This window comes from Myotis myotis, unplaced genomic scaffold, assembly GCF_014108235.1.
Source record: "Myotis myotis isolate mMyoMyo1 unplaced genomic scaffold, mMyoMyo1.p scaffold_m19_p_47, whole genome shotgun sequence".
Taxonomy (NCBI): domain Eukaryota; kingdom Metazoa; phylum Chordata; class Mammalia; order Chiroptera; family Vespertilionidae; genus Myotis; species Myotis myotis.
The window spans coordinates 1,049,110-1,075,044 of record NW_023416354.1 but is presented as its reverse complement, the minus strand read 5'-3'; the positions used below and the strand labels follow the sequence as shown (position 1 = coordinate 1,075,044).

Below are 25,935 nucleotides of genomic sequence, written 5' to 3'. Positions count from 1 at the left end.
AGGCACCACCTGGGCGTTGCTGGGAAGGTGTTTTGTAGGTGTGATTAACGTCCATAGCCAGTTAACTGGGCGAGTGGGATTACCCTAGATAACCCTGGTGGCCGATGCAGTCAGCACAGGGCCTGCGAGCAGAGGTTCTGCCTGAAGCAGCAGCTTCCCGGGCCTGAGGGTCCAGCTTTGCCCTGCCTGGCGGCGGGCTCTACAGATGTCAGACTCCTCTGTCCATCCCCATAATCATCTAAATCAATTCCTTGCAATAAATCTCTCAATACATAGTCTACTGGTTCTGTTTCTCTGGCTGGACCCCGACTGGTCCAGACCCCAGTGTCGGAAGTGGGACCAGAACTAATAGATGAATTCACAAGACAGCGGGATGCACCGCCGACACACAAAAGCCAGCTGCCTTTCTGTGCACTGACAGGAAACAATCTGAAAAGGAGATTAAGAAAACAGTTTCACTTACAATAGCACCAAAAGGAATGCAATACTTAGGAATTACCCCAGGGAGTAAAAGACGTGGACAATGAAAACTACAGAATATTTTGGGAAGAAATTAAAGGAAGGACTGGGGAGAGTCCGAGAGGCTATTTGGTTTGCAAGCTGGCACGTGACCCAGCCTCAGTGTCACGGACGCTGACGGAAGACAGGACAGCCCTGGGTCGGGGCGAGGATAGCCCGTCACAGCAACAGCAGCAGCCAGGGTGCCGGCATTTTCTGCCGCGATTCCCCAGCCGCGGTTCCCACAGGACAGAGCGCAGAGGCTGAGCAGCTCCCTCACACGCAGTGGGGCGCGTCCCGAGGGAGAGACAAAGGGTAAAGCGCTTAGAGGACGTGAGCGCTGTACACTGGGCAGGTAGTATGCCCGCCCTCCGCTGAAGGCGGGCCTCGTCTCTGACCCCCGAGGCTGCAGGAACACCTGGCCTGCCCCAGGGGGCGCCCTAGCGCTGTCTTCCAAGTTGGCTCCGCAAACACCTTGGAAAGAGTCCAGAGCAAAGACGTGTATAGTCTGAGCCCACAGGTCACCAGACATCTGACGAAGGTGAGAGGCCCACAGCAGTAACCCCAACACCCCCCGCCCCTCGTTTCTACAGCGCCTCGGCTTCCGGCAACTTCCCCAGGAGTGCACCTCTCCACGACCAGCCGGGCCTGGGCCAAGTTTGCCCCACGGCGTGTGATCAGTGTCACCCACAGCACTTCCCGGAGTGCAGGGAGCCCAGCCTGCAGCGTTAACCTCCACCCTGCCCCTCGGGGCCTTGGCCGGACGGGCTGCACAAATCCCGTAAGCCAGCGTGAGTGATGCGTGCCCCTCCCTCCCTGCTCCTGGGATCAGAGCGGTTTCCTACGAAGGTGCCAACGTCGCTTCTCCGGCTCCAAAATCAGGGCAGCTAAGGCGTCCCCTTTAAATTTTCCCAGGTTTCCCTTTCTCAAACCCAAACCTCTTGTTTGGAAGGGTCATTTGCAAGGGGAACAAGGGCATGGTTTTAAACATTTTTATTGATTTCAAAGAGGAAGGGAGAGGGAAAGAGAGAAACATCAGTGATGAGAGAGAATTGTTGTCGGCTGCCTCCTGCATGCCCCACACTGGGGACTGAGTCCGCAACCCGGGCATGTGTGCCCTTGGCCAGAATTGAACCCGGGACCCTTCAGTCCGCAGGCTGATGCTCTATCCACTGAGCCACACCGGCCAGGGCCTTTTTATAAAATGCACGGGGACCCATTATGTTCCCCACTTTGTCCCACCTGAGCTGCCACGGGGGTCTCAGCAAGCAATGGACTCACTCAAGTGGTCATTGTCTTTATCGTCTAAAACCCTGTCAGTCCAACAAGAGAATGCAAGTGGCTGGACCGGAGTCAAGCTTGAATTTCCAGGTCCTGTTTCTGCTGGGCTGTCGCCACTCGAGCGCCATGCTGGCCAGGCGGGCCTGGCGTTGCTCTGAGGGAACAGCCAAGTCTGAGTCCCCAGACGTCAGAATCGGTCCCCGCGGCCTCACCGCTTCCCACAGACGGACGCAGGCAACGGCCTTTCTAGAGTCAGCGCCGCAGCGACACCCTCTTCACCAAGGTGTGTGGACAGGACGGGCCGCGAGTTGGCTGCCTGGACCGGAACAGCAGCCACGTGACCTGGGAAAGTGTCAGCAGCGGTGGGGCGCCGCCAGGACCCCACGCGGCGTCAGAGGTGCGATGGCGTTAACCTGCCCTGAGCAGGCGGGGCGTGCCCTGTGCGGGGTGGCTCCTCTGCGAGAGGCCAGCCCTGGCAGGCGTCCGGGCCTGGCAATTCGGGGGGGGGGGGGGGCAAGAAGGGAGTGCAGTCAGCGGCCTTGTTCCACTTGGTCTCCGCAGAAAACAGGCTCTGTGGGCATCTAACGCGAGCCAGCCAGCCAGGTCATCGCAGCCAGTCTATTCCCACCGCCCGCGGACCCAGAGGGTGTCTTTCATCGGCTGGCTCGAGGTTTTCTAAGTGGCAACTCGAAAAACGAGGCCATTGGCCGCAGCCCAAGAGTCGTGAAAACATGCCCGGCTTTCCCCTGGAGCACTGGCCGGCCTGTGAGCCTGCCCTGGAGCCCACCTCCTGCGGGAGGGACTCGCCGGTTTCAGTTCTGGGTGAACAGCACCCCAGCCCAGGGCCCCACAGCTTCCCATGTGGTTGGCCCATCGAGGACCAGGCCCCAGTGTTCTGGGGGGAAAGCTGGGTGTTGCCTGAGCCCAGCCCGCTGTCCTCTAATGTACCATTGTCTTTTTTAAAAATATGTATTTTTATAGATTTCAGAGAGGAAGGGAGAGGGAGAGAGAGAGAGAAGCATCAATGATGAGAGAGAATCACGGATCAGCTGCCTCCTGCACGCTTCACACTGGGGATCGAGCCCATAACCCGGGCCTGTGCCCTGACCGGAAATCGAAAAGTGACCTTCTGGTTCCTAGGTCGGCGCTCACCACTGAGCCACGCCGGCCGGGCCCCAATGTACCGTTTTCACTGCCCAAGCCAGGCTTCCACGGGTTAGGTGTTCAGTTTCAACAAGAGCCCAGCAGTAAGCCTTTCCCAAGGGTGCACCTGGTGAAGGTCAGGGAACAAGACATCCAGACCCCAAGGCCAGCGGCCCCGGTAGCACAGGCACCAGACCCGGAGACGCGCATGGCTTAACGGGGCCATGGATCGTGGGGCCCCAAAGGGAGCGAGTGGCCCACAGCTCGCTGGGCAGCCCGCACAGCAGTCAGGGTTTGGGTGCTGTTCAGAGGGTGCCGGCCTATGGGTGAGCCAACCTAAAAGGACCAAGCAGGATGCCCAGTGAGGCCATGCTGCCTCCGCTCCCCGAGATCCAAGCGGGTGCCGGCCTCCGGGGAGCGGTGGCGGGAGGAGGGAGGAGCGGATCCCCGTGGCTATCGGGGAGACTGCACACGGTGGGTCTGGCCAGGCCCAAGTCCCTGAGTGTCTCAGGGTCTGTCAGTCCCGCTGCTGCGGGAGGGGTGCACTCTCTGCTGTCAGCATCGGGGGGCTGAGGCTTCTGACAGCCACCCTAGCCGTACCCCAGTGCCAGCTGGGGACATCGCAGGGTGAAAGGACACGGGCTAAACCCTAACCTCCCCACAGGGAGCAAACACGGGGATGCCCAGGAGCACTGGGAACGTGCGTGAGCCTTCCTGACGGGACGCAGCCCCTCGGCACCTGAGCTGGGAGGACAGCACCCATGTCTAGGACACGCTCAGATGCAGGCACAATACCTGGACCAAAGGCAGGCCCCAGCTTGTCCTCCCCTGTGAAACGCCACACCCCATTGGTTGAATTTGGACACTGCCCCCCCCCACCCGGGATGGATCGGATGGTGACTTGGGAATTCATCCAGCAGAGATATGACAGTCCGAGTCCCTCCCATCCCTAATGTCCCCCCGAACACTCAGGTCTGTGTGGCATTGGGCCCCCCTTGATCCCTGACCTTTTCCTAAAGCAGCTGAGGCAGGGGTAGAGCGCGGGGGTCAGGGACCGTGGAAGGAGAAAGGGCTCTGAGCGAGTGCACTCGCCTCCAGCGATGTGGCAGCACGTCCTGTCCCAGCCCCAGCCCCAGCCCCAGCCCCAGCCCCAGCCCCAGCCCCAGCCCAGCCCCAGCCCCAGCCCGGCAGCCTGAAGGTGCAGGTAACGCAGGGCCCCAGCCACGCCCCTTGTCAGAATTCTTACCGAATGGAACACTAGCAGGTAAGGGAGCTGCCGGTTGGTCTGGGTGGAGGGCCCAAGGGCTGAGTCCCCTCCTGTGCCCCCCCACCCCCCGCTCTCCCCCAAGGCCTCCCGTCCTGCAGCCCTCAGGCCCCAGGCCAGCTGAGACCCTGGGCCCTTCCGCCCCGCACGGCCTGCCCGGGCCTTGCAGAGCATCAGGAGGGACACAGGCCCAGCCACACCCGGGACAGAGAATTCACGGAGGCGGGCCAGGGGCAGTCACGTTGCAGTGAGAAACATTTATTGAGAATGGCTCATTACAGACAAAATAGATTTATGTATAAAATCTCCGCAATGCAAAAGATCCCTTTTGTCTCCACGTGGCTGGAGTGGACAGAGCCACCTGTCCACGTGGCTCAGGGGCTGTGCTGGGACCCAGCTGTGGACAGGGGGTCGGTCTGTAGGCAGAAGGGGCTCTTCTTGGCCCATCTCCATCTTCATGATTTCTCATTGCACAATGGCGCGTGGTTCACATCCCTGCCCTGTCCCCCCCTCCCCCCCGTGACCCTCCCCGGGCAGATGGCTGCTCAGGGACAGGCAGCTCTCCTGCCATCCTCCCAGACAGGTGACCTGCCTTGTGGTCCCCCTCCACACCCAGGGACGGAGCGCTTTTAAGTGTCACACGATGGACAGAGGCGCTGTGCCCACCCTCACGGAGGCTGCTCTCCTGCCAGCCGCGCCGGCCTCCCTCCCTCAACCGCCCTGCCAGTCTCCCCAGCCCCTCCTGAGGACGCCCACCCCACGCTGCCACACGTGGGCTGCTGGGCATGGAGCCAGGCTCCCCGGGAGGCCACGCAGCGTTAAGGCAACAGAGACCAGTCTGAAGACCACGCTAGCTGCACCCCAGGGTGGCACCGCCCTCTCGGCCAAGGCCACGGCTGGTGCTGAGACGCTGGTGAGCCTGCCAGCCCTTCTAGCAGGGCCCACCCAGCCCGCCAGCCGCCAGTGGGGAGGGACAGCTGGCGGGTGGGGCAGGTGCTGAGCGTGGTTTGCCTTGGGGAGGGGGGGCAGCCTTGGGCACAGACGCAGGGGTGCAGAACGGGGCTGTAGGCACCCCTGCCCCCTCGCCAGAGGCAGCCCCTGCGGGCAGGATCCACTTCCCTTATTTCTTAGGTGCAGGCCTGGGTGCGGACCCCGCTCACCCGTCAGTGTCCCGGGAAAACTCCCCGACCCAGGGGTTCTGCCTGCAGGTGGGGGCCTGGCATGGGCCCCGCGGGGCCTCCTCTCTGAGGAGGGACCTGAACTGGCGCGTCTGCCCGTGAAGAGGTGTCCGTGTTCCAAGTACCTGCAGTCTCACTATTAGCGTCTGGGGGTGAATCTCACCCCAGAAGTGAAAACTTAAATCTCAAATAACCCGCCTCCCTCCCCGCCAAAAAAGAAAGAAAAGAAAAGAAGGCCACAGTTCTAGGCCGTGCCCACGCCGCGCTGTGACCTGGGCGGGCACCGCTTCTCACCCAGGCAGGAGACCCAATATTCTGTGCCAAAGGTCGTGGCGTGAACACCAGGGTGGGGGGAGGCCGCAGCCTGTCCTGGCGCCCAGCACCCAGCCTTGCGAGACTTGGGGCTCCCCGTTCTCAAAGGACGGCCCACTGCTGGGACGCAGGCCAGTGGCAGGAGCCTGCCCACACCCCTAGAGCTTGGGCACCTGGAGGGCTGGGGGGGGTGGGGGCACAGAGTCTGTTCTGCCCAAGGCCCAGCCCTCCCAGGGGCCACCAGCCATGGGGCCTGGGCTCCGCAGCACCCCCAGGGAGAAGGGGGGACAGCTCCCAGCGAGGCCGGGTCAGCCAATCTACACACACACACACACACACTGTCCTGACACACACACACACACACACACACACACACACACACACTGTCCTGACACACACACACACACACACACACACACACACTGTCCTGACAAGCAACCTCTCTCCCGGGGCTGGGTACCCAGGTCTGAGGGGGGACGGGCCAGGCCGCTCCCCAAGCTGGGGTTTGCTTGAGGCAGTATGGGCGCCCTCGGAGCTGGGTGCCCCTGAGCAGTCGGAGTCAGACTGCGGTCCTGGGGGGCTCTGCTCAGCTCTGGGGTGTCTCCAGCACCCAGAGGGTGTACGGGCTGAGTGGCATGATGGCACTCACCACTGGTGGGTGATGAGTCAGGTGTGCTGCGACCTCCCAGAATTCCCTGGGGCTTTGTCCCACGGGCGGAGGCCTTCGCTCTGTCTCCGAGCCCCAGCAGCCTGGGCTGGGCTGGGCCTCCTGAGTGGGCCCGGCTCCGCTGTCAGCTGTCCACGTAGACAAAGAGGATGTCCTCGTCCGTGCCGTAGCTGGTCCTGGCCTCCTCGAAGTTACTGACGCTGGTGCTGCACATTCCTGCGGGAGGCGGGCAGGGCGGGCAGGGCGGTCAGCGGCGGGGGAGCACCTGCTCCCGGCACCTGGGGACCGGGCGGGTGGCCATGACCCACCCCTGCCACTCCTGGCACACAGTCTCCCACCCAGAGCCCTCCTTGCTGCTGTGGCCTCGGGAGCTGCCCCTGACCCCTCCCCCGGTCAGCGATGAAGTGAGGCCCCGAGAGGGAAGCAGCGGGTAAGTCTGAGCCAGGGCGGTCCTCCCTGCCCCGGGCAGTGGGGAGCCCGGACGGGTCCTCAGACTCTCTGACGAGTGTGCTGACCTCCCGTCGGGGCTGGGGGGGCAGAGGTGGGAGAGGAACCTGCAGTCTGTCCAGCAGACGTGCGGTGGGGCCCTGGGCAGTGGGGGAGGCTGGCGGCGTGGGAGGGAGAGATGGCCAGGCCTGAGGGATGGCACAGAGGACAGGCCCAGGAGGAGCAGGGGTGGGGAGAAGGCGGGGGGAGGCCTTGGCCCCCCAGGTTGAACGGGAGGAGGTTGGAGGTGCAGGCATGTGGGCCCCACCCCCACACTCACGGTCAGCGAAGGCCGGGTTGTTGTAGAAGATGGAGCCCGTGGCCCGGCTGTAGCCGCGCAGCACGATGAAGTGGCCCTGGTAGTCGGGGGTGCGGCAGAAGCAGCGGTGGCCGCGGGGGGCGAAGCAGCAGTACTTGGCGGGGCTGGAGCAGAGCTCGCAGTGCAGCACCCCCGAGTTCACCAGCACGATGGCCACGTGGCCCTGCGCCAGGTGCGCCTGGATGTCCTGGATGCTCACCGAGCTGCGGGGGAGGCGGCGGTCACGGCCCCGCCCCGTCTCTCCAGTGACCCCGCTTGGACCCGTCACCCGGCCTGGGGACAGGGCTCCTCCCTCCCCCCGAGCTCCCTGCTCAGTCCAAGGCCAAGGGCAGGACCAGTGGAGGGGGCTGCGCGTGCGCCCAAGAACAGGCCGGCCCCATCGGGCCCTCACGGGGTGGGGTCAGGCCCAGACGAACCCCCCCGACCGAGGGCTAGTGGAGCAGCACCCGGGACCCTCCTGGGCGGAGTGAATCATGTGAGCCCAGCGCCTCCATTGGTCCTTCACCCTAACTCGCGTGGCTCCCGCGGGGACCGTCGGCCTAACGTACGCCCCCACTCCGAGCCACGCAAGGCGTTGCCAGGTCAAACCCCCACACTTCTCTGAGGGGCTGTTTTTCTTGCCTCCAAGGCTCCTGGTGGCAGAGTGCTGCCCAGGAGGGGCCGGTCCGCAGCTCTCCCAGGGCCCCGGGCCAGCAGAGCCAGCTCCCCACGCAGTGCCCCGGACCAGGAGAGAAGGGGCTGGACGTGGGCCAGCCCAGCCCACGGCCACGTCACGTGGCAGCTGGATTTGCTGCCTCCGCCCCGGGAAGCACCTCATTTTCCCATCTGGTCTTTGAAACAAACACCTGCTGAGCCCCAAGGGCCTGTACGGGAGTGGGGTTCCTGCCTTGGGAAAGGCGGGGCGGCGTGGAAAGGCTGCGTGTGGAAGCGTCAGGTCCCGTCACAGCCCAGCCAAGGGCCACGGTGCCCGGGGGACGGGGCGGCTCTCACTGGTGTTCCCGTCCTGCTTCCTCACCCGAGGGGTGGACAGACGCCTCCCCACGCAGGACGGCCCCTGCCAGGCGCCACCGGGAAGCACCTGCTACCTTTCCCCGCAGCTTGTGCTCCTGGGGCCCAAGGTGCGTGGAGACCTCCCCGCTCTCCAAATCGCCTAGCGTGTGGCCACACCTCGCTCATAATGGACACCGAAGTCTGAGAGAACGGGGAGACTGGGAAGAGCGGTGTGGGCTGGGAGAGGCCGGCTGGGACCTGAGCCACAGGCCCAAGCGCCGAGCCCGCAGCGAGCCGGGAAGACAGCGCTCACGTCTGGGCAAGTTCCTCCCAGGGTCTGCCTAGACCCCACCCCGTGTAGATGAGAAGGGGAGACCCGGGTAAGGTCACAGATGTGGGGAGAGCTGGGAGCCAGGCCTCCCTCCTCGCTGGGCTGTCCCCCCAGCAGCCTCCAGGGTCCTCAGCCCTGCCCTCGGGGTACTGTGGTCTGTCCATGCCACTGTCCTGGAGTCGCCCAGGGCTGGCTGGCGTCTGTCTTGCTCACCTGCACCGCCAGCCCCCGCTCAGGGTCGCCCAGGCAGAGGTTTGTGCACAGCAGTAGCCCCCCCGGGTCCCCTTTCGATGGATGAAAACACCAAGGCTCGGGGGACAAGTCAGTGCCCACAGCCACGCGGGCAGGACGCCCCAGGCTGCCCGACTCCCCCGGCCCTAGCCTTTCTCACCCCATCCTGAGGCCTCGACCAGGCAAGTCTACGGGTGACGGGTGCACACGGAGGGCGGGGGAGGCTCACCATTTCTCCACCAGCACCTTGCAGGCCTGGGCCTGTGCGAACAGCTCGTTGACGCGCGTCTCCTCGGTGTCGAAGTGCTTCCTGTAGAAGGACTGCAGGGAGAAGGACGGGCTGAGGCCCCCACCCCCACCCCGCCGGCCCCTCAGCCCCTTTGGACAAAGAGCACATTATGAGTCCGAGACGGCACAGGCGATGCGGGCAGGGGGCTGTGTGCCCCAGCGGACAGGAGTGCGGAGGCCACACGGAGGCGTGGAGACGATGCTCAGGAGGCGGTGGGCAGCGCTGAGCGGCTCCCAGGGGGGTCAGTCAGCCCCGGTGCGCATGGGCAGGGGTCTGAGCAAGTGAGCAAGGGTGCCCGCCCAGCCCCGCTCCGCCAGGGCAGGCCCATGGGGCGCACTCGGCTTTACGGGGATTTAAGGGGCCGGAGCCCCTGTGGAGGCGGCAAGTGACCCCGTTCTTGGGCCCCGGCTCTGCCGTGCAGCCGTGGTGACCACACCGGATGCGAGAGCCCCTCTGCCTGGCCTGGGGGTTCAGGGGAGAATGAGGTTGCCTGGCCCTGGCCACTGGCAGCAACCCTCTTGCCAAAGAAGCCAGCAGCGGCTCTGCCCGCCAAGTTTCAGAGCCGGGCTGACCCGCCTGGAGGCAGGCCACCCTGGCTCTGCTGTGCGGAGGGGGAATACCAGTGTACTGGCCGGCCTAGGTCGGCATCCTTTTTCAAAAAAAAAAAAAAAAGATATTTTGGTTTTTCTTCCAGAATCCCCACTACCCAGCTTGGAGCCGCTGCTCCGTGAGAAGGAAGAACATGGGCAGATGGTGGCCGGACCAGGTGAGAGTGTGCGCTGAGCCCGGGGCCTGCCTTGTGCTGAGGGCAGCGGGGGAGGAGGCGGAAGGCGGCCCGAGACGCTCACGCTGTCCAGGGCGAGTGGCAGGGCCCTCTGGGGCGGGGGTGCTGGGAGGAACCAGCTTGCTGCTCAGATCCTTTGTGTGGGAGGCACCTCAAGGTCACCCGCACTGACTGGCTCCAAGTCCTGCCCACAGCACATCTGCTCCCTGGCCTCCGCCCACCTGTGTGCCCACTCACGTGTCCAGGCCTTGACTGCACGCTCTCCCAGCTACTGAGCCTGCTGAAGGGCTGGCGGCCAGCCCCTCACCTGGTTCTTTTTTATTTAAAAAAAAACTTTTTTATTGATGTCAGAGAGGAAGGGGGAGGGAGGGAGAGAGGAACATCGGTGGTGAGAGTCACGGGGGCTCACCTGGTTTTTGTAGCCCTTGTCCACCCCCAGGGTCTGGGTGCAGAAGCGGTGCCGCACCCCGAAGTGGCGCATCAGGTAGGCCAGGTCAATGGTCCAGATGCTGCGGGTCAGCCGCAGCTCCTGCAGGGCCCCCTCGAACTCGCCGTCGTCCAGCTGGCCCAGGTACCTGTGGGCAGACGCCGCTGAGGTCGCTCGTCCTCACGCTCCCCTGCGGCCCATCGGCCTGGCAGAGCGCCCGCTCTCAGAAGGCTCCGTCCTCTGCCACGAGGCCTCAAGTCCTGCCCACACGCGGCCCGGGCGCCACCAAAAGGGGCCCGGGCGCCGCGCTGCTTCTCGCATCGCTGTGGGCTGCGTGACTCTGGGCAAGTCACCACCCCGCTGGCCTCACGAGCTCATCTCTCCGTGAGGGGCTGGGACCACGTCAGTGGCTCTCTGAGTTTGGGGCAGAGAATTCTTTCGTTGAACCCTATCGGGCCTGGAATTCCCGGATGGGAAACGGGTGGAGGGGAAGCAGCGCCTGAAACTCCTCCTCAGCCTCCGACGGTCAAAGTCCCGGTGAGGGTCACACAGTCCCGCAGGAGCCTGGGGCCGGGAAGGGAAGGCCCTGTGACCCAGTGATGGGGTCACTCTGTGGGCCGGGCCTGGGCACCGAGGACTTCCCTCGCCACCCGCGCCCCAGGCATCCCCGAGAGGACCCCGGGAGGGCCGGGTCCACCCTCGTTAGCTTTTGCAGATGGCACGGAGCCTCCCACAGGCCCTGACCACGGATGGCCACGTGGACACCGCATCCCACCCAGGCCGCCCCGGGTGGTGTGGACGGTGGGCCTCGGCCCGCCACTCACCGCAGCACCATCCTGGAGCAGGCCAGGCCGCAGTCCCAGTGGTAGAGCTGCTGGATGATGGGCACGGGCAGCTGCACAAAGTCCCCTGCGTGGAAACACAGGTGGTCACGGGTCCGGCACGGCCGCCGCTGCCACCGGGAACCACGGCCACCGGCTCCTGCCCAGGCCCCGCGGGAGCGAGTCAGGGGCCCGCCCGCAGCCTTTCGGCTCCGACCCACTCTCCATACAGCAGCGGTGGTCTCCCCGGAACAAAACCAGTCACATCCCCGGGTGGGTTGGGTCCCGCGTCCCTAGGACAGTGCCCCCGCGGCTGCCCAGCAGCCTCTCCTCCGCACCCCCATGTGTGTCCTCACCGCCCTCCCCGAGGCAGAGCCTTCCCCGGCCACGCGGCTCCTCGTGCCCCTGGCCTGTGCACACCTCTCCCTCCGCCTGCACCCGAGGACTCTCCCGGCCTCCAGTGACTGAGCGATCTCCTGCCTTTGCTTTTTTTCTTTATTCCTCACCCAAGGTTGTTTCTCATTTGAGAGAAAAAGAAACATTGACCAGGTGCCTCCTGTACATGGGACCGAACCTACGGCCTAGGGATGTGCCCTGACCGGGAATCGAACCCTCAGCCTTTTGGTGTAAGGGACAAAGCTCCAAGTGAGCCACTCGGCCAGGGCCGTGTCACTTCTTCACGACATTACCTGTCTGCCTGCCCCCCACTATGCGCACTCACAGCCCTCTCTCTGAGCCCTCTTTTTAGGGGGAGCTCAGAGAAGGCAGTGACAGGGCAGCTCATGAAAGTCGCTTAGCGATTTCATGTCTGAATTCCCACGGCCCCTGGAGGTTTGTCTGACTTCAAAGCCCCGGGGCCACCGCGGTGTGCAGCCCGGGTTGAGAGAAGGGGACTGTGACGTAGAGTCTGTGCACGGGGCACGCGACGCTGGGCGGCCTGTCTCAGGAGGCCCTGGCCGGGCAGTGAGGCGGGGCCGGGGGCAGGGAAGGTGTACCAGCCCCGTGGCCACCGGCTGGCTGTGGGCTGAGCGACTGACTTCCTCTGGCTGGACTGAGTCTGGCCATCTCCAAAGTGGGGAATTTTGGTCTGATTCAGTCATTCAATCAACACGCATTTCCCAAGGCCTAGCGCAAGCGTGTCAAACTCTCGGCCCGCGGGCTGCATGGCTCATTTATTTGGCCCGTGTCAGCCTTTGAGTTTGACATGCTTGGCCTGGAGATACAGCAGTGGCAGGTCCCTGTCCCGGCAGGCGGCAACACCAAGCAAGCCCCAGAGAACAGGGAGGCCAGAGAACAGGGTAGGGTGCGCCCTGGGGAGCCAAGAGTCAAGAAGCACAAGGCAGTCCTGGCCAGTGGTTCAGTGGTTAGAGCGTCGGCTTGCAGATCAAAGGGTCCAGGGTTAGATTAGAGGTCAAGGGCACTTTACCTCAGCCCCAGTAGGGGTGCGTGCGGGAGGCAACCAAATCGATGTTTCTCTCCCCCCCCCCCCCCCTTCTCTCTTCCATTCTGTCTAGAAAGCAATGGAAAACATACCCTTGGGTGAAGATTAAAAAAAAAAAAGAAGTACAAGTCAGAGAGGGAACAGCACGTGCTGAGGCCCTGAGGGGGGGCGAGCTGGCGCCAGCTTCCAGGGCCCGCCCCGTCTGGGACTCCATGGATCTGGACAAAGTCCACAGTCTAAAGAACGGAGGTCCCTCCCTTCAGCCGTCAATGCCACTCATGCTGATTCACGGCACCTGCTCAGCACCGGAAACCCAGCCTGCGCCCTTTCATCTCAGGCGCCTCTGGGGTCTCTCTTGAACTCAAGACCAGCAGGTGCAGAGCCCCGAGCCTGGCTCCCAGACATGCACCAACCAGAGGGCCACTCGCGAGTCCTGGCGCCCGTCCTGCCCTTCTGACCTGCGGGCCGCCTCCTGGAGGGGTCCCAGGTGCCTGCTCTGTCTGATCCTCCCCAGCACACGTACCATCACTCCTGGGGCCTCCCCTGAGCCCCGCTGGCCACGCCCTCTCCTTTATCTGCACACTCACCAGGCCCAGTGCACACTGTGCCTCTAGGGGCCCTTGCAAGGAGCTTGTCTGTGCCCCGGGCTGTTGTGCATTCCCAGGAGGCAGGGACCGTGACTGCTCCTTTGCTGCGTTGTGCTGGTCCCCCCCCTCCCCGCAAGGTGCGCAGGGGCATGGAAGGCAGAAGGCACGGCTGATGCGGGCCACCGGCTGGCTGAGGCGCCTGACCTCTCGGGCCGTCACAGGCGCCAGCCTGCCAAGTGCTGCGCGCTCAGGGCAAGAACATGCGTGAGGCCTTGGGTCCATGCAGCGGGACGGGCCCTGATGCACCGGCCCAGGCTGGCTGAGCCTTCGTGCCCCCTTTCCCCGGACCCAGCACCTCTGGCCCCGCGTTCACGGCCTTCGCACGTTCGCCTCCTGCAGCTGCCCCGGCTTCAGTCTGAGGGCTTAGTCCTGCCTGTCCTCTGCCCTAAATTCCAGCCCCAGCCCCTCTCCCATCTCTGTGCACAGAAGCCAGAGGGGGCCCATCCATAGCTCCCCATTGCTCTTAAAGTCCAGTTCTCACCCCTTACCACAGCCCGCAGGGCCCGGCCCAACCTGAGCCCCACCTGCCTCGCCTTGGCCCTTTCCCTCACTCATCCGTTCCTGTTACCCTGGAAACCCATCGAGCTTCATTCCACCCCAGGGCCTTTGCACATGTCACTCTCGGTCTTGACCGCTTTCCCTTGCTGTTCTCAAGACTGGCCCTTCCTGTGATTCAGGTTAAAGTCTCCTCCTCTGAGAGGCTTTTTCAGACTATGCTCTTGGGGGAAGGGAGCCCTCCTTCACAGCACTTAGCAAAATGTAACAAGACAACAGCAACAATAATAAAGTCACTCTGTCTCCACCGGACAGACTATAAGCTCCCCGAGGGCAGAGAATTTGCTGATCTCCTTCACTGTTAATCCCAGTGACTGGTGTCCGATGCTTAGTCGTGACTCAATGAACATTTGTGGGAAGAAATGAACTTATTAAACAGCCACTGTGTGCTAGGCTCTAGGGCAGCGGAGCTCAACCTTCCTAACGCCCGACCCTTTCATGCAGCTCCTCGTGTCGTGGTGACCCCCAACCATAACATGATTTTCGTTGCTACTTCGTCACTGTCATGTTGCTGCTGTTATGAATCGTCATGTAAACATCTGATATGCAGGGTGTATTTTCATTGTTACAAATTGAACATAATGAAAGCACAGTGATTCATCACAAAAACAGTATGTAATTACACGTGTTTTCCGATGGTCTTAAGCGACCCCTGTGAAAGGGTCGGTCGGCCCCCAAGGGGTCGTGACCCACAGGTTGAGAACCGCTGCCCTAGGGGCACTATAGTGATTAAGACCCTTAAGTCCGAGGATTCGTGTTCTAAAATCATTCCCTGCCCGGGCCGAGTGGAGGGAGTTCTATACAGGGTGTGGTCCCCTCAGGGTGGCGGGCCTCCCTAGGCAAGAGCCCCTCCCTGTGACCACAAACTGCCTTTCTGTTTGTCCTTCACAGGCCGTTTACTTCCCAGGAGTTGCTCTTGTATACACTGTTCGTCCCTTAGTCGGGAATGCTGTCTCCCGCCTCTACATGTCCAAATGCTCCGGCCCCTCTTCCTCTCTGAGCCCCTCCACATGGAGTATCTGAGATGGCGTCCCCACTGGACAGATGGACGCTATCTCCCTGGCAGGTGGGGACAAGGTGGCATTTACCCCCTCCTGGCCCTCGCCCAGGCTTGGTGAATGAAAGGTGTTTCTCCCCAAAGGCCTTCTCCCTTGAGATGCCCCGAGCCTACCTGCCACTGCAATGCCCCCCCCCCGCCCAGGCTTCAGGACAGCAGCCCTGTGCACGGCCCCCTCCTCACTCTGTGGGCTGGGCTCCGGCACCGACTCGCTGGGCCATCTTTGCTTGGGCTTGGAGTCTGTCCGCGCTCAGAACAGCTGCTCTGAGCTCTGCTGTCCCTTCTCTTCTTGCCCTGGTCCCTGGAGGCCCTGATCCCAAGGCCCCGGAGACCTACACGTCCCCACATGGCAGATCCCAGTCTTGGCACCTGCAGGTCCGCCCACAGGGACCTAGAGAGACTCCTGTGGGGGGTGATAAGGGCAGGCGAGCCCTTCCAAGCCCAAGCCGCTGCTCACTGTGGGCGCTGGGGCAGAGGGGCTGCCCACCTGAGGGCTAGGTCTGCCCAGACGGCCCTGCTGGCTTCGGTTGGCAGCTGTCACCAAGGGCGGAAAGCGGGACACTGGCCCTGACACTGAGCACCTCAGTCAGCTCGTCTGTGAAAGCGAAAATAACTATGGTAACCCGTCCTGGGGTGGCTACAGGATTAGCCAGGCACTGAAGGTAAACAATTCCCACAGCGCCTGCTCAGGGGCGCTCCCCCTGAGGGTGAGCCATTCCTGCCTGACGCTCAGGGAAGGCCGGGGCCTGGTCCGAGAGCACCGAGCTGGGGGAGCAGGATGCAAATCCCAGGACAGCATCAGACCGACTCCTGGCTGGCACCACTCCCTGGTGGGACACCAAGGCCCCACGGACACCCGGGTGTCCTGACCTTCCCCCGAGCGGGCACCTCACTTGAGTTTTCTGCACAGTCGCTGGGCACAGTCGCTGCCTCGCCCCTCCCTCCTGGAGCAGCACCCCGAGCACCAGGGCGCGGAGGGTGCGCTTGGTGTCCGCCCCAAAGGCACTCGGGCCACCCTGGGGCAGAAGGAAGCGGAGGGCGAAGAGCTGCAGACGAAACGCCGCGTCCGGGAGGCCCGGGGGAGGGCCCTGCAGGGCTCTGCGCTCTCAGCAGCTCCTGGTGCTTCTAGGCCCCGGGTCGCCCCGGGTCCCCCCGGGTCAGGATCTCCCAAGGCGGCTCCCGCAGGACTTTGCGCTTTGGGGGAAGGGGGCGTCCCTGCCTCACAGCCCGGGGGGACCCTCCCAGCAGGATCGCCATCAGAGCTGCGGCGGCCCCGGCCCTGGGAGGACGAGGAATGGCCCAGTGACCGCGGCTCGGAGGTGGGGGCCGAGGCGGCCGTGCACACCTGGCCGGGTTCGGCTCGAGCCTCTATCGCTGCTCGGCAGGCGGCGGTCGGCCCAAGGTCGCGCGGCCGGACCCTGCCCCGCGCTAGGACCGGGCTCCCCGCGTTCCCCGGGGCGAGGGCTGGGCCCTCAGAGAGGCACTAACCGGGCTCCAGCGACGGCCCCGCTGCCTCCGCCTCCGTTCTCATGACCCGGGCGGCGCGGGGCGCCCATGGCCCCGGCCTGGCGCCGGCTGCAGCTTCGGCTTTGGCTGGGGCGGGAGCGGGGCCGGAGTGTGTCGGGTTCCTCCTCCTCCTCCTCCTCCTCCTCCGCCGCCACCGCCGCTGCCGCCAACGCGGAGGGGAGAGGGGGAGGTGGCGGCTGCACCGCCCCCGGCCCCGCCCCGGCCCCTTCCAGGCCTCGGACCCGGGGACTCCGCCCCTTCCCTACGCCCCGCCCCTTCCCTGGGCCTCCCGTTCCCTCCTCCCGAGTCCCATTGCTAGAGGCCCCGCCTCCAGCGCTAAGCCCGCCCCGACCATTCGCAGCCGCGGCTTCTGGTGACCCCACCCCTTCCCCGATCCTCCCGCCGACGCGCGGGCCCTTCTCCACCCCTTTCCCCGGAGGCCCCGCCCCCACCTGAGCCCCGCCCCCTATGAGTCCCGCGCCGGGGAACCCCCGCCCCGGAAGCCCGCCCCTCTCATGAGTCCCGCCCCGGAGCCCAGCGCGCATTGGCTCCCCAAAGGCGCTCAGCCTCATGTCCAAGCTTGGTCCTACCCCAGACAGCGCCGGGTTCCGGAAAACCGAACCCTATTTCGAGTCCCTTCAGGGACGACCCTCCTCCCCCCTTACTCTATTCCTGTCTCCCTGTCCGTACGGTGAAATACCTGCCTCGCTCAGGGCGCCCCAAAGGTTGACTTGTGAAGGGGGTCCTAGCCTTCGGCCTCAACCCCCGCCGCCCCGATCCGCGGGCCCAGGCCCCAGATCCCTGCCTAGTGCGGGGTGCTTGGGAACGCGATCCCCCGTCCCATTGCTGGCCTGAGGGTCGATATTTCCGGCGGCACCTGGACCTCCCCTCCCTTTTCCCCTCCTACCCCCTCCACCCCCCGTCATCAGCCCTCGGAGCCGGAACGATCGTGCCAGAGCCCAGGTTTCCCAGCCGGCGGGGTGAGGAGGACGCTCTCCACTAGGAAACGGAAGGGGACGGGCTCCGAGCGCGGCGTTTTGGGAGCGCGAGGGATTCTGGGAGCGCGGGACCGCCATTCGCTCGCCTCACGCTCTCGCAGTCGCCTGAGTCGCCGCCGCTGCACCGGGAGGGAAGAGGAGGCCGGAGCCGGTGAGGAGAGGCCAGGGGCCGGCGGGGGTAGGCCGAGGCCCCCGTGAGCGGCCGGGGACGGAGAAGGACGCACCGCCGTGGGGCGCTGCGGGGCTCGGGGAAGGGGAGAGCGGGAAGTCGGGCCGCCGAGCATCAGCGTGGCCTCCGCGGCGCCCGCTGGGAGCCCATTTAGCACCCGCCCTTGGCTTTCCGTACGTCCCCGGGCCGGTGGGCTCCAAGCGTGCAGGCCGAGGCCGGGAAGCCATTTCCGGCCGATTGCCTCGCCCCCCTGCATCCTTTTACGACGTCCTCGCATCGTGGCCTCCATCTCCCTCCAGGCGCCGGTGCCCGCGGGCTTTCCACGCTGTTACCTGCGTTTTACCACGTTTCCCTGCTGCTAAGCCGTGTCCGTTTCGCAGGGGCCGTTGCCTTTCTGTTGGCGCCTTCCTTCCTTACTGTCCGTCTTGCAGCGGCTCCCGCTTCCACGTTTAATTCCTCGGGGAGCCTGTCTCCCAGCCGCACGCGCCCACGATGAGTCTCCACCCTCCGCCGCCACTCGTTTCGGGAATAAAACATCCACGGCTTGTCCGTGTTTCCTTAGCCGCCAGGCGCTAGCCCTGTGCTCATGTCTTTCCTCCGAGATGAGCGCCTCCTTGCTTAGGGCACACGGTTAACGGTGCGCGCGCTGATGTTTGCTTTTTAGCCTGGATGGTGACGTGGGGGTCAGAGGGCATCGGAGGGCTTGCACTCAGTGCACGGCCTCTTCTAGATGTGCCTGTCGGTTTATAATTTAAGTAGCCACAGGCAGACAGCGGCTGCCGCGTTGGGCAGCTCGGGTCGATATCATGGGTCCCCGGAAGGGTGTTGGTTACCCACCACTGTGGGTGGGCAATCCATTGTAAGGTCCATGCATTGCAGCCCCCTCGTGCCCGACCCACGCGCAGAATTGGTTATTTGATGGGGGTAAAGGGCAGCAGGGAGGGAGGCATGGGCTGTGCCTGCTCGGGCCCTGGACGCTGAGCCAACTTGCCTCTCTCTCTGTAGAGCTCGCTTCCTGCCAAGATGTCTATCGGCGTGCCCATCAAAGTCCTGCACGAAGCCGAGGGCCACATCGTCACGTGCGAGACCAACACCGGCGAGGTGTACCGCGGGAAGCTCATCGAGGCGGAGGACAACATGAACTGCCAGGTAGCCCCTGCGCTTCCGGCTGTCGGGCGCCGGTGCCCCTGGCCCGGAGAGCAGACAGGTGGTGACAGGTGGTGACGGGAGGTCTCCTGGACGCTGTTCCCATGAGCAGGGCTTTGTCGAGCGCCCCCTGTGTGCTAGGGACGGTGTTGCAGGCCCACGGGGTGGGCAGGGATCAGAGTCCCGTGGGATTCTGGAAGAGTCAGCTTTGTCCTCTGTTTTCTTCGCTCCTTCATCTTCTCCGCTGGTCTGGGGACCTGCCTCAGAGAAGGCCCTCCTCCCTTTCCTTGGAGTCCCCCGGGTTGGGCCATTATCCGTTTGCCGCCACAGGTTTGCATAGCGCTTTGCAGGTGACATTCATACACTGTGTTTATTTGCCGTTTTTCTTGGAGACATGAGTCTCGTTTGATTAGAGCAACTACCTTTTGAGGTAAGTGGGTTTGGGGAGAGTGTTGTCCTCCCTTAGTAGGGAGAATACGATTAAAGGGCTCAGCTGTGAATGCCACCCTGCCGTAACTGATGGAGCAGCTTCCTGATAGGGTGCCCTTCCCTTGGCACGGTTTTGCCTTTTGCTGAAATCATGTGGATTTGTGTAACATTGCAAAGTGTGTCAGCACACTCTCCTTTGTTCTTTCAGCCATCGGTTAAGAGCGTGGACTTTGTAAACAGATGTTGGTTTGGATCTTATATGACCTTGGCATGTTAACCCCCTCAGTTTCCCCATCTGTAACATGGGATGGTGTTACTTTTGGTCCTGTGGTACAGATGCCAAGATTGAAGAGGCCGGCCGGCCGGCGTGGCTCAGTGGTCAAGTGTCGACCTATGACCCAGGAGGTCACGGTTCGATTCCTGGTCAGGACAAATGCCTGGGTTTCGGGCTTGATCCCCAGTAGGGGGCGGCGTGCAGGAGGCAGCCGATTCATGATTCTCTCTCATCACTGATGTTTTTATCCCTCACTCTCCCTTCCTCTCTGTAATCAATAAAAACATACTAAAAAAGGGGAAGGGGGGGCTGAAGAGTCTAGTGTGGGCAGAAATGGCCTGATGGCTGGCCCTCGTCCCCTTGCGGGGGTCAGTCATTGGCTGGCAGCCTGGGGAGGGAGTGGCCTCTCTGGAGCCCACAGGTGCAGCTGGAGGTTGTCGGCTCCCTGTGTTCCTTACAAACTGTTGTTCCTTTGAAGGGAGATCTCAGCAGAGTACTCCCCAGACTGCCACGGGTGCCACCCACACCCCAGGGCTGTCCTGCAGACCAGACGAGTTATGTGTGTGCAGCAGTTAGCTCAGCCCCTTGCACGTGATTTAACATATGGTGACTTAATGCTTCCCAGGTGAGAAAACTGAAGGTCAGCTGGATAAAGTGACTTACCCACGGTCACACTGGATCAGGTGTCTTTTTTTAAATATATTTTTGTTGATTTCAGAGAGGGAGAGAGAGAAACATCAGTGATGAGGGAGAATCATGGATCGGCTGCCTCCTGCACGCCCCCTACTGGGGATGGAGTCTGCAACCCGGGCATGTGCCCTGACCGGGAATCAAACCATGACCTCCTGGGTCATAGGTCAACGCTCGACCACTGAGCCACAGCAGCTGGTCAGATCAGGTGTCTTAACTGCTGGTTCCTTCCCAGGGTTATTCATTTATTTGTGATTGCTTGTAGCGTTGAGCATCATTCCTGCCAGGTTGACCCCCTGGGGCAGGGAGGTAGGCATCGGTGACGGCAGGTTTCTCTCCTCTGTCGATGCCGTGGAGATGGGGAGGTGGGCGCTCTGTAGGTCCTGTGGGGCTTGCCTCCTCTGCCCTGGTGAGGCGCCACTGTCATAGATCCAGTCCGCTGGCTAAGGCATCGTTCATTGTAAGGTTCTTTAGTTTGGTGAGTAGAGGGGGTTAGGGAAGCCTGATGTGTTTACCCAGCAATTTTTTGGACCTCAGGCTGCCCCTTTGTGCTGTGAGGGTGTCGGGCCACGTGACCTTGCTGGTCTCAGATGCAGCCAGTGTGAGGTGAAGCACGCAGACCCTGGGGGTGGCCGTCTGGAGTCAGGGTGCGGCCTGCCACCCAGTGTGACTCGGAGTGGGTGTGGGCCTCTCACCCTCTGTTCCCTCCTTTCTAACCAGGGATGGAAGTAGCGCCTCAGCCTAGGACTGTGGTTGTGGAGTAAATAAGCAGGTGCTTGTCAAGCAGCAGGGGCCAGCCGCGCGCCTCCCCCGGGATTAATCTGCGAGGGCAGCCGGAACAGTTTGCACTGTGTAGTAGCCCCTCTTAGCCAAGGGGGGACGTTCCAAGGCCCCCTCCACCCCCCCAGGAAATGCTTGAAACCGATAGTATCCTACACACTCATACCTATGATAAAGTTTAATTTGTAAATTATGCTAATTTAGACCAGGCGTCCTTTCAGACAACCTTCTGGACGAAGCCAGGGCTGTGACGGAAGCTGGTGCCGGTAGCCAGGGGAAGGAAGGCCTACTCTTGCATGAATTTTGTGCATCGGCCCTCCAGTAACTAATAATAAACCAGAACAGTTATAACAATATACTGTAACAAACGGCCATGAGACCGTGATTAAGTAGAATACGGGTTACTTGAACACCATGACAGTTGACCTGATAAGCAGATGGCTACTAAGGGGCTGACAGCTGAGCAGTGTGTATATTGTGAATTGGATGGACACGGGGACGATTCACGTCCCGGGTGGGACAGGGCAGAGGGCATGAGATTTCATTATGTTACTCAGAATGGCGCGCAGTTTAAAGCTTATGAGTCACTTATTTCTGAAGTTTTCCATTTTTTTCGGACCATGGAGAGCCGTGGGGACTGCTGTGCTGCGATCTCCAAGACGCCGTTTCCCTTGGGAGTCGGGCTGGCTGTGCCATCTGTGTTTCATTGTGGTTATTTGGGAAGGTTGAGTAAGCTGGGTGTTCTGCCCGGCTTATATTAAAACCTAGTTCACTCGAGCTCCTGCCTTTGTCTTACATGGGAATGTAGCTCAGGCTTATTAAGGCGCCGTGTGGTGGGTGGGCAGCGGACTGCGGGCTCGGGACACGGCGCAGTCACTTCCGCTGGCGCTCCCGGGGAGCGTGAGAGTAGCAGCGGACGTTCTCGGGGTTCTAATAGGAGTCAGATGGTACTGGGCTCTTTCCCGCTCCGGCCAGAACACACACAGCTTGTGAAACACGTAGTTTACGTCTGTTTGATCTTACACAACAGCCTCTGTCAGGGATTTGCAAGACGGGCTGGGAGATTGTGACCAGGAGTGAGATGTGCAGTTTATGCTGAAGGAGAAGTGTTTGGCAGCCCAGCCCCCAAAGGAGACTTTTTTCCTTTAATTTCATCTGCTTCCCCCAAAATAGCCATTTTAGCTGTCACTGTTCGGATTCTCCATTTACTGCGGTCCTGTCGTGTGCTAGGCAGCAGGAACGTTCAGACAGACTCGTCTCATTTCATTTGCTCCTGGGTGATTCTAGGCAGTGTGGGGTGGTCTGTGCGGAAGAGCGGACTCAGTCGGGGCCTGGGCTCACCCCAGCAGGCCACACGGGGGCAGTGTGGCCTCAGGCAGGGAACGGAGACAGCTCTGCCTCTGGTGGCTGTGCCGCTCCCTCTCTAGGGGGGATGGTGGCAGGCTCTATCCCCGAGGGTGTGTGCCATCCATCTCCTGGGACGCTGGCTTTGTTATGGGGTATTTTCCCTCACTTTGTAGGTGAGTGAACTGAGGCTCCCGGGAGCCAGGAGACTTAGCAGGGCTACATCCCTGACCAATGGTGGGGCTGGGCCTCTGCCCTCTGTGGGGTCACAGGTGGGCTGGTATTGTGAACCTTGCCGGGTCCACGTTTCTCGGGCAGTCTTACCCGCACCCCTGCTGTTCGTTTGTGGCACCAGAGGTGAGGATGTTCTTCGAGGCAAGAACAGGTGGCAAGGACGTAGACACTGGACATTTGCTAAGAAACGGGGGGGGTGGGCCTGGAGCCGAAGATGATGGGAAACTTGAGCCCTGAGGGTCTAACAGGGTCAGTGGTTGCACCTCTAGAAACTGTTCAGCTCACAGATACGGGCGGGCGGCCCTGGAGTGCTCGTCTCTGCGCGCTGGGCGTCAGGCACAGGCTGGTGGTCAGCTGGCACTTGAAGAAGAGAACGAGTGAGTCTGAGATGCCAGCCTTCTGTCAGGGACCCGGGAGACAGCACCCGTCTCTGCAGTGGGCGTGGCCCGTTCTGAATAAATTGTAACCCTCTTTCCTCCAGAAGACTCATAAAATCAGCTCCTTTTCCTGGGAAATGTGGTGCCCATTGAGATTGGCGCTAGCAGGCTTATGTCCCCTTCCCATGCCACGCCAGCCTCCTGGCCGACCTCACCTCTCGGCTCCCCGCCTCCCTCCCTCAGTTATCCATGTAGCATGTTCATCTTCCCAAAGTGCTGCCCTGTCCTTCGTCCCAAGTCCACTGCTGCAGTCCTTGCATCTGTAGGTTCCTGCCTGAGCGTCCTGTCTCTCTGGGGCCAGCCCTTCCTTAACCCTCTTGGTATTCCAGGCCCTTCATGCTTCTCAGGCCCTAGTCACTCAAGCCAGAGGAGTGGTCCAGAGTGTACTCTCGGGGGATAGAACCGCATCTGGCGCCTGCCTGTGGCCTCCATGGCATTGCAGCCTGTGCGGGCAGATGCAGGAGAGGGCAGAGTTGGGACAGGCAGGTCAGAGCTGTTCCAGGTATCACCACTGAGAGCGCCTCGCACGCTGATGGGGCAGAAGAGCAGAGCTGGTGCCCTGGAGCCCAGCCGCTGGGTGTGAGGCGACTCCCTGCATTCTGGCTGTTGGACTTTGGACAAGAGCTTCGTGTTTTTAGCTGTAAAAGTGGTAAAGCTCGTACCCACTGGAGGTGCTGTGAGGACCGTGTATGTAAGGGCCTAGCACAGGCCCTGGCTTTGCCTGTTCCTTTATTTCATGATGGTAGTTGGTGCGTTTCTGGACCCCCAGCACCACCAGCCAGGGCTCCTCCCCCTCTGTGTGCCCCTGTTCTCCCCTGGCCTGTTGGCCCTTGCTGATGAGCTGGTGATTTTCTTCCAGATGTCCAACATCACAGTCACATACAGAGACGGCCGTGTGGCCCAGCTGGAGCAGGTGTACATCCGTGGGAGCAAGATCCGCTTTCTGATTCTGCCTGACATGCTGAAAAACGCGCCCATGTTAAAGAGCATGAAAAATAAAAACCAAGGCTCGGGGGCCGGCCGGGGAAAAGCTGCGATTCTGAAGGCCCAAGGTAGGTGTTCCCGACGCGCTGGCTTTAACGTACAGGTTTAACAGTGCGGGGAAAGTCACTGGTTCTCTACCAGCATCTTTAGCTGCTGTGTGTATCTGGTGAGGTAGCTTGGGGTTTAAAGATACGATAAAGGAATCCTTTAAAATGCCTTCCGCTCATCTTGCCCGTCCTAGGCAAGAGGCGGTGATGGGGAGATAGAAACTCTGGACCTTTTGTCCTGGACAAGGAATGATGGCAGAAAGGCCAGCTCCCCTGCCCTCCCGGGAGCGCATGCTCACTGTCCCCGTGACACCACCATCTCCAGCAAAAGGCGAAGCCAGTGGCTCTGCACCAGGAGGCACTTGGCAGTGAGCCGGCCAGGTCCGCTGGCTTCCGCCGGAGCCACCTGTGCCTTTCCGAGCCCTGGCCCTGGTGCTGTCAGCATGTGGCTGGTTCTCAGGTGGCTTCCCTCCCCCGTCAGGGCAGCTCCAGGCTCTAAGCCAGCGGTTCTCAACCTTGGCTGCACATTAGAATCACCCGGGAATTATCTTAAAATCCTGATTTCTGGGCCTCATCCTCCAGAAATTCTGTTTTTTTGTTATGGGGTGGGGCCACAACATTAGTAACAAAGAATCAGAATTTCCGGAGGATGAGGCCCAGGAATCAGGGTTTTAAAAAGATTTCCCAGGTGATCCTAATGGCAGCCAAGGCTGAGAACCGCTGCTCTAGGCGGAGAGAGGGCGGCTCCAGTTTGTAGCCATGAGAATATTTCCCCGTCCCTTGGAGCCCCTGGCTCCCCGAGACCCGTAGTCACAGAGAGCAGGCTCCTGTGCCACTTGTATGGTTGTGTTTTCTGTGAGTTTGTTTTCTTTTTGTGTCGCTATTGTAAGACGTTTCATACAAGCAGAATCGCTCAAAGGACAGTGAAACCCCTCACCCAGATTTAACAGATGTTAACATTTAACTATTTGTGTTCCCACATTTTAAGTGTGAACTAAATGCATCTGCCCTGTTTCATGAGCTCGCGCTAGGCCAGCTCTGGGAATTCGTCTTTCCGTGGTTCTCAGACTTGCTCCCCGCACGACCTTTGCTCTCGGTGCTCTGCCCGTCAGCCTCTAGCGGAGAGCGGTGCCGGCTGGAAGGCCGGGGTCTGTGCCCGCTGCCGCTCGGGCGCTCCGTGTCAATGCTTGTCCCTCTGGTTCCCATTTTCCTTCGTGAAAGGCGATGGGGGCGAGCGTGGTGTGGGGCCAGGTGGCCTTTCAAGCCCTCCCTGTGCCCGTGTCCCAGAGCTCCAGGCCCTGGGGCGCGAGCACTCGCTGCCATGCTGACTGGACTGGTCCTCTCTCCCCCTTCTAGTGGCCGCGAGAGGAAGAGGACGCGGAATGGGGCGCGGGAACATCTTCCAGAAGCGAAGATAAATGTCTGCTGCTCAGAACTGTGCCCTTGTCTTTGCAGATCCTCTGGGTTCGCTGGCGTGTGTGCTCTGTGTATGGTCCTCACTGTTCTTTTGACATCTTTCTTTTTAGATCAGGAGAAATATTCAACTAAATAAAGATGGTGGCTGTTTTTTCTTTTTGTGAAAATGCGGATTATGTGTTCATTTTGGAGTTTGGCATTCTGTTTGCTTTGGCAGCAGGTTAAACTCTGACACCCTGGAAGATCTCCTGGGACCAGGCCAGGACTTTGAAGCAGCGCAGTTCTTGATAAAAGTTGAAAGTGCTGTTCCAGGCCAGTTGGCTGGCTAAGCCCTCAGCGCGCGCACAGGCTCTCATTTTATCTGCAGACGTGGGCGTTGCGTGGTGCTGCGTTCAGGTCACCTTTATGGAAACGTCAGCAATTCAGCTTGAAAAACACCATATGGGTGGTCCTGGCCCGTGATACAGTCCAGTCCTCTGACCTCTGAGCCTGGAAACCCTGGTGGCTTCGCATTTGGCGGGAGTAGTCTAATATTAAACGGTAATTCAAAGAACCGTAGTGACCGTCTATGGCTCCCCTCCTGGCTTTGTAAGCAGGTTTGTGGGGACGGATTCTTGGGCGTTTATCAGAGCATCTCCCCATTGATTGGCACAACCACAGCTTTCAGTGTCACAAAGGTAGAGGGTAGGGCAGGCAAAGCAAAAAACTGGCAGACACGGAAATGGGGAAAGCTTCGGCAGGAGTCAGGCTGAAAGGTCTT

At 61.5% G+C, this 25,935-nt stretch overlaps 2 protein-coding genes across 3 annotated transcripts; one reads left to right on the top strand and one right to left on the bottom strand.

Annotated features, from left to right (window-relative positions):
* Window positions 1–4,414: 4,414 nt before the first annotated feature.
* GUCD1 (guanylyl cyclase domain containing 1) lies at window positions 4,415–16,427 on the bottom strand. Of its 2 annotated transcripts, XM_036307402.1 has the most exons (7): window positions 16,210–16,427; window positions 15,209–15,316; window positions 11,025–11,109; window positions 10,183–10,348; window positions 8,930–9,021; window positions 7,110–7,351; window positions 4,415–6,559 (listed from the first exon to the last, which is right to left on the bottom strand). In XM_036307402.1, the coding sequence occupies exons 3-7, from the start codon at window positions 11,033–11,035 to the stop codon at window positions 6,468–6,470; spliced, it is 603 nt and encodes a 200-aa protein (XP_036163295.1). In that variant the 5' UTR covers window positions 11,036–11,109; window positions 15,209–15,316; window positions 16,210–16,427; the 3' UTR covers window positions 4,415–6,467. The 2 variants fall into 2 exon arrangements, with proteins under 2 accessions (XP_036163295.1, XP_036163294.1); XM_036307401.1 differs by lacking the exon at window positions 15,209–15,316.
* Window positions 16,428–17,218: 791 nt separating this feature from the next.
* On the top strand, window positions 17,219–25,342 carry SNRPD3 (small nuclear ribonucleoprotein D3 polypeptide). The gene is made up of 4 exons (XM_036307418.1): window positions 17,219–17,376; window positions 18,400–18,543; window positions 23,588–23,780; window positions 25,116–25,342. Exons 2-4 carry the CDS (start codon window positions 18,418–18,420, stop codon window positions 25,175–25,177), a joined length of 381 nt encoding a protein of 126 aa, XP_036163311.1. The 5' UTR covers window positions 17,219–17,376; window positions 18,400–18,417; the 3' UTR covers window positions 25,178–25,342.
* The last annotated feature ends 593 nt before the right edge of the window (window positions 25,343–25,935 follow it).

What these genes read in the sequence shown, in the direction of transcription:
- GUCD1 (XM_036307401.1), bottom strand. Translation starts at nt 16,252, where the DNA reads ATGAGAACGGAGGCGGAGGCAGCGGGGCCGTCGCTGGAGCCCG. An exon ending in ACAAGGGCTACAAAAACCAG is followed by an intron (nt 9,022 to 10,182) that starts GTGAGCCCCCGT and finishes TTCTCCCTGCAG; the next exon opens with TCCTTCTACAGGAAGCACTT. An exon ending in CAACCCGGCCTTCGCTGACC is followed by an intron (nt 6,560 to 7,109) that starts GTGAGTGTGGGG and finishes CGCCTCCCGCAG; the next exon opens with GAATGTGCAGCACCAGCGTC.
- SNRPD3 (XM_036307418.1), top strand. Translation starts at nt 18,418, where the DNA reads ATGTCTATCGGCGTGCCCATCAAAGTCCTGCACGAAGCCGAGGGCCAC. An exon ending in AGGACAACATGAACTGCCAG is followed by an intron (nt 18,544 to 23,587) that starts GTAGCCCCTGCG and finishes ATTTTCTTCCAG; the next exon opens with ATGTCCAACATCACAGTCAC. An exon ending in TGCGATTCTGAAGGCCCAAG is followed by an intron (nt 23,781 to 25,115) that starts GTAGGTGTTCCC and finishes TCCCCCTTCTAG; the next exon opens with TGGCCGCGAGAGGAAGAGGA.